General features: G+C 38.0%; 3 protein-coding genes across 3 annotated transcripts in view; 2 read left to right on the top strand and 1 right to left on the bottom strand.

The window, feature by feature from the left end:
• Positions 1-539: 539 nt before the first annotated feature.
• LOC107571680 (zinc finger protein 239-like) lies at positions 540-3,848 on the top strand. The gene is made up of 2 exons (XM_016258012.1): positions 540-710; positions 2,822-3,848. The coding sequence occupies exons 1-2, from the start codon at positions 653-655 to the stop codon at positions 3,625-3,627; spliced, it is 864 nt and encodes a 287-aa protein (XP_016113498.1). The 5' UTR covers positions 540-652; the 3' UTR covers positions 3,628-3,848.
• A 1,461-nt stretch (positions 3,849-5,309) lies between these two features.
• LOC107571678 (serine/threonine-protein kinase pim-2-like) lies at positions 5,310-6,347 on the bottom strand. The gene is made up of 3 exons (XM_016258010.1): positions 5,972-6,347; positions 5,682-5,861; positions 5,310-5,416 (listed from the first exon to the last, which is right to left on the bottom strand). Exons 1-3 carry the CDS (start codon positions 6,312-6,314, stop codon positions 5,310-5,312), a joined length of 630 nt encoding a protein of 209 aa, XP_016113496.1. The 5' UTR covers positions 6,315-6,347.
• A 17-nt stretch (positions 6,348-6,364) lies between these two features.
• Positions 6,365-6,450, top strand: part of LOC107571677 (gastrula zinc finger protein XlCGF49.1-like) — an 18,817-nt gene continuing 18,731 nt past the window's right edge. The window contains exon 1 of the mRNA XM_016258009.1: positions 6,365-6,376. Coding sequence (XP_016113495.1) covers positions 6,365-6,376 — 12 coding nt within the window. The remainder of the gene's footprint in view (positions 6,377-6,450) is intronic.

Raw genomic sequence — 6,450 nt, 5'->3', positions numbered from 1 at the left:
AATCTACCCTTATGACTGGTTTTGTGGTCCAGGGTCACAAATATCTACATGTATTTATATTTTTATGCTTTCAACTGTTTTTCTTACCATTATTTTTATCTGGAAGAATTACCACTACATTATTTATATTCTGTTATCCATTAGTATAAAAATGAACTGATCAACAGTGAAGCTCCTCCCATCACCAGTGAAGCTCCTCCCATAATCACTTAAGCTCCTCCCATAATCACTGAAGCTCCTCCCACACTGGAATTCATCACAAGTGAAGCTCCTCCCATTATCACTGAAGCTCCTCCCATCATCAGTGAAGCTCCTCCCATCACCAGTGAAGCTCCTCCCATCACCAGTGAAGCTCCTCCCATCATCAGTGAAGCTCCTCCCATCATCAGTGAAGCTCCTCCCATCATCAGTGAAGCTCCTCCCATGACCAGTGAAGCTCCTCTCATCACCAGTGAAGCTCCTCCCATTATCAGTGAAGCTCCTCCCATCACCAGTGAAGCTCCTCCCATCATCAGTGAAGCTCCTCCCACTGCAGTTCAGCAATAAATGCTGGAAGATCTCCATCAGTTCAGAAGTGCAGACGAGCATCAGAGCATCAGGAAGAGCTGAGATCTGATCAAAGACTGAGTTTATTAAAGAGGACAGAGAGAAGATGAGAGATCCAGAGCCCTGCAGAATCAAACACACTGAAGATACTGAGGAACTAACAGGTTGGTGTTTATTCTTCATTCACGATGCTGAAGAACATTCATGTTAGAAAGATAAACAGTTTGTACTCATCTTATCGTTTCATTTTTAGTTTTCAACAAAAGGTCAGTAAAGGAAGGTTTGAGAAACTTTCATATCGAGTGTCAACATCAGACAATTACTTCAGTTTTTTTTACTTTACATTTATATTATATCTGGTTTTCAAGTTTCTGCATCCAGGTTAGCAGAATGTTGGACATTTCTCAATATAGCTAACAATATTGTGATTTTTGCCATTTCTTTCAGCATTAAACAGTAAACACCAAACTTTACAGAATTGCGATTAGAACATTTACGCATTTCAGGTATACTGGAAAACAAGTGATTAAACGTTAGAAATATGACAACCGGTAGAGATTTTGAACTATAGTCTTTATAGCAGTTAAAGTCACTTTGCTGTGCCTTGTGCCTTGTGTTCATAACCGGTCGAGAAAATGTATCGTTTGCACACATTTTTAAGCATTGCGGTTTAAAAACAAGTAATTTAAATGGCGTTGAAATGCAAACAACAGTCCATATGAATCCCATGCTCAGAGCATGTGAGCATTTGTGTTGCTTTATTGGCCATGAATGGTTAAAATGCCAAAATCCACAGTAATTTGGGTCATATGTAAGGTTATGTTCATATTATGTATAGGCATGTTACATTATGTATTTTAACAATGTTGTTCAATAAACCATGTAATTACTTGGTTTTGATATTTTATTTGAGCCAATTATTATTGCCTAATCGTTAGTTTATATATAAATAGTCATACTAAAGCCTGGTTTGCACTTAGGTCTATTTGTTACTAAAAAATACCAGATTACTCTCGTCAAAATAATCAGTAGATTACTTGATTACCAAAATAGTCATTAGTTACAGCCCTAGATTAGTTAAAATATTTCAAAATACAACTGCATTGTTTTACTTTTTGTAATGAAAAGACAAATATTTTGTCATTTGTCATTTGGTTAAAAATAGTATTAAAACATTGTCTCGTTCTAGTAAACCAAGTATCTGTATTTTGTCTCGTCTCGTGAGCTAAGTGTATTGTCACACCCCTCGAGTCGATAAACTGTGATATAGCTTGTAATTTTCCAAGTGTATGATACAGCTTTCATTCTTCAGGTCAACCATATATTCATGAAAAAAAAACAGTTTGAGTAAGGAAAGCGATAACTTTGTCATAGTATCCTTTCAAATGTTAAAGTTGCCACAGTCATTGCATGCTTTGCCCTCCCCCCGCCCCGGAAAAAAGTTCAGGCTCAGGATTTTTTTTTTGCTTTAACCCCTGTATATTGGATCTGGATGTTCTGTCTTAAAGTGACAGCAGTCTAATAGTCCTTCATCTTAATCAAACAACAAAAGAGAGAAAATCTCTCACTGCTCTTGACTAAATCACTTTCTTTAACTTTAATAAGAAGAAATACACACACACACACACACACACACACACATATATATATATATATATATATATTGCTTGCTTTTCTCTCAAAGTCAGCCGCCTCGTCTTCATCCTGGTTTGTGTGTGTCGTCATCGAATGCAAGACTCAGAATGCAGAAGCAATGGATATAACTGATACGACACATTCCCCGCTTTTAATATCTGAACAATTAATGCAACAGAACACAGCTGATCACTTAGAAAGGCCTGTGAGGCAACTGTTCCAACACTTATGCTCACATCAGATAGAGGGATGAAACTCTAAAAGTGCTGAATTTCTTATGTGTTGAATCACCCAATAATAAAATGTGTCATTCTGTGGTTTTGTCTCATACTCATCTATCAATCATATCTACAGATTTCTTGTCTCTAGAGCAAACAGAGCAATTTTGTCTTTACTGTCCAAATACTTATGGAGGGCACTGTATTTAATAGCTCTCTCTACAGAAACATGGGATTTTGTGCCTATAATGTTTTGCATCCGATCGTTCAATTAATTTATAAAATGCACCAGAATTATCATAATATTTTATAGCAGTCATCTACATTCTGCTATTACATTAGTGCTGACTTTCATATTTCTAGCTTTGAATTTTTTTTCGATTCACTAAAATTGAAATTGAACATTTTTTCTTTCATTTCAGGCCTCGTGGAAGAGAACAAGGAGAGAGAAGAACTGAGTGAAGTGGAGGAGAAACATCACAACGAACCTGGAGGAAAACCTTCGAGTCACTCGAAGACTAAAAATATATTTTTAAAGAAAAGAAGAGCCAAGAAATCTTTCACCTGCACTCAGTGTGGGAAGAGTTTCCCATTCAAGCAAAGTCTTGAGTGGCACATGAGGATTCACACTGGAGAGAAACCATTCACATGTGATCAGTGCGGGAAAGATTTCACGCAGACAGGACATCTTAAAAATCACATGAGGATCCACACCGGAGAGAAGCCGCACGCATGTGATCAGTGCGGCAAAACATTTATCGTGTCATCAAACCTCAAGACACACCTGACAGTTCATACGAAGGAGAAGCCGCATTCATGTTCTGTGTGTGCAAAGAGTTTTTCACAGCTGAGCAATTTAAAAGTACATCAGAAAATACATGCTGATGTGAGAGATTATATGTGCTTTGAGTGTGGGAAGACATTTATTTCAGCATACAGATTAAACCTGCACCAGAGGAGCCACACTGGAGAGAAACCTCACAAGTGTTCACACTGTGACAAGAGTTTCAGTCAGTCATCAAATCTGAATGCACATGAGAAGATCCACAGCAGAGAGAAGCCACCCACGTGTGATCAGTGCGGGAAAAGCTTCACTTTTAAAAGTCAGCTGAAGATACACACGAGGATGCATGCAGTGGAGAAACCAGATCACCACAGTCTGAGATCACGGTCAGTAGTTCATGTTCATGTGCGGAGAAACAAGGTGTCTTCTGTGGAAGAGCTGTGACGAGCGACAGGACATTTTGTTGGAGGCTTGGTATCTGCTTCAAAAGTCTCACATTGTTATGAAGTATTGAGTTGTAATTAACTCGTTCCCCGTCAGCGTTTTAAAAAATGTTGCCAGCCAACGCCAGCATTTGAGCATTTAACCTTTTAGGCGCCAGGGATTTTTTGAAAAATGCTGGATTTTGACATCAAGATTTCAACAGCTTGTGGCTTGAAAGGGCTTAAAGATAGAGATCTACTGTAAATTAGAAAAATGTTGGGCATGACCGAAAGTTTATGTGGGGTGTAAATATACTTGTCTAATTTGCATATTATGTCATCAGGGGGCGGCCCTCTTGAATGTCATAATATTCAGGAAATAATAGATATTGAATTGATGTTTGAACTTATTTGCATGTTTTTTATTTGTCTTTTTATCCTCATTCCAAATTATCAGAAAAGCGGAAACCAACAATAAAACAGGAGAAAGTACTAAATTATTACTGTACTATATAGTAGTAAAACTGTAACGGGGATGACGAGCCGTGAGACGTGTGGATCCATCTGCAAGCTTTATTCAAGAGACGTGGTAAACAGGCAGGGTCAAACAATGGCAAACAAGTATATGGCGGGCAAAACACAAGAACAGTCCCAGGGCTAGCGTAGGTCACCGATCGGCAGACAGAATCACAGGGGCGAGACGAGAGGGAAAAATCCAGGAAAACTGGCAAATATCAGAAACCGCGAAAACAGGCAAGGCAAAACAAGGAAAACACAGAGACTCGGAATGGGGTACGGGCTAAACAATACTCAGCAGAGAATGGCAGTTTGAGTGGGTGTTATACAGTGAGTGAGGTGATAAGAAACAGCTGTGTGCAATGAGTGCAATCAGTGCAGTGTGCAAACCGTGCAATGAATGATGGGCTATGTAGTCCGGGGTGCTATGCAACAGTTTGTGTTGTGCGAGAGTCAATGTAATGGAAAGGGTGACCTCTGGTGGTGAATAAACGGAAGTCCATAGACTGAATTCGTGACAAAAGCATGTGGTTGAAGGCAGTTTTTATTAACACTAGATTCAGTTTAATTCAATTTAATTTTATATAGGCCTATGCTTTATCATGGAAACATTTAAAGAGGTTATTTGGTTTAATTCCGTATATTATTCTTTATTATTAATTATTATTGTCTATGTTATTTTATATATATATATATATATATAATATAAAACTATAATACTTTTTAAGGCCCTTTTTATTACATCCATGTAAAATATTGATTTTAAAACAAGCTAAAACTACACTTTTAAAATAAAGCATAGACACAAAAACACGTAATTAGAAATAGTTTGCTGATTTAATTATTGGGGGTTGGTCTTTGGTGGTTGTGGCCCTGATCAGACATGAAAATATGTTGTGGGACTGTTGTGCTGTCAGTTAATGTTTTAATGTTAGCACACTTTAGCATTTTTTTAAACATTTCTTTGAATAACATGACCATAAATATGGACGCAAGATTGAATGTAACATAAAACAAATGATTATTTTCTATTTAAATCCATATTAATGCCAAAAATATGTACATTTATGACAAAAATGAACTCCGTTCTCTGCTCTTATTTTAAATTGACATCTCTGATGCAGAAATTAAGATGACAGCCAAAATGTAGTTTCCTACTCTGTCTCTTACACTGTCATTTCACTACTTTCATTTTAGATCCACTGTTTTACACCAGTCATGCTGCAAGATCTGCTCGAGGGTCAGCCGTTCAGTTGGATCACGGGTTAGGCACTGGACAATCAGATCACAGCATTCTGTTTTCAGGAGAGAGCTGGTTAGTCGTGACCATGTGACACTAATGTTGGCATGTACGAAAACAGCTTCTGAAACATGGTTCATTTAAGGTTAAGGGAATTTACAATTATTATAAACATATCTGAACACATAATTCTAACCACTAACATCAGTTGGTAAATACTAAAGTCTGTGTTTTACTATGCTAGACAAGACATTCTCTACCAATGTTTGTTAATTCTGTGCAGAAGCTGTATGTGTGTGTTATCAGTGCTATTCTCTCACCTTTAGATAAATCTGGGTTTTCAAACCTAATTTTGGCTTGCGTGATTTCAGTTATATTGCGAAATGGAGAACATGTGTTCATCATCTCATACAACAACACTCCTAGAGCCCAGACGTTTGTAGAGACTGCGTGGAATTTGCCATAGATGAAGAGTTCAGGTGGGAAGTAAGCCTGTATTCCTGTAAGCAAGACATGTTCAGCATTGAGCAATTCTTAGAAGCATCACATGAGCAATAATAAGTCACTAAACACTGGTTTCCACACTCTGTGACACAAAATGCCAGCTCACCTCTATATTGGCTGCAATCATAGCCATTACTACTAAGTAGATGACCACAGCCAAAGTCTATCAACTTAAGCTCCAAAGTGTGTTTTCTCAACAGGATATTCTCTGGATGAATATCGCTATGAAAAACCCCGCGCTCAATGCAGTGCTGTACTGCTTGCACCGCCTGACACATGATGAGCCGTGCTGTTGTCTCATTCATGTTAGGATTATTGTTGATGAAGTCCAACAAGCTCTCGCAGGGATCCGGATACTCCATAATGAGAGTGAACGTTTGAGAGTGCTCAAACCACTCATATAGTTGGATGACGTGGGGGCTTATGGGTCCTTGCCTCATCATTAGCATCAGCGCAACTTCGGTAATGAGAGGTTTGGGATGCCCAGCCTACAGAAAAGATGCGACAAAAGGTTAGTTTGGTAAAACTCTGAAGAATATATATCATTTTTAAATGTACAGTACTTTACATTGCTTTGAGCTTTGT

The sequence above is a fragment of the Sinocyclocheilus grahami genome, unplaced genomic scaffold (genome assembly GCF_001515645.1).
Source record: "Sinocyclocheilus grahami isolate Dianchi unplaced genomic scaffold, SAMN03320097.WGS_v1.1 scaffold1633.1, whole genome shotgun sequence".
Lineage (NCBI taxonomy): Eukaryota > Metazoa > Chordata > Actinopteri > Cypriniformes > Cyprinidae > Sinocyclocheilus > Sinocyclocheilus grahami.
The sequence above is the reverse complement of the archived record's forward strand: the minus strand, read 5'-3'. Positions and strand labels throughout refer to the sequence as shown.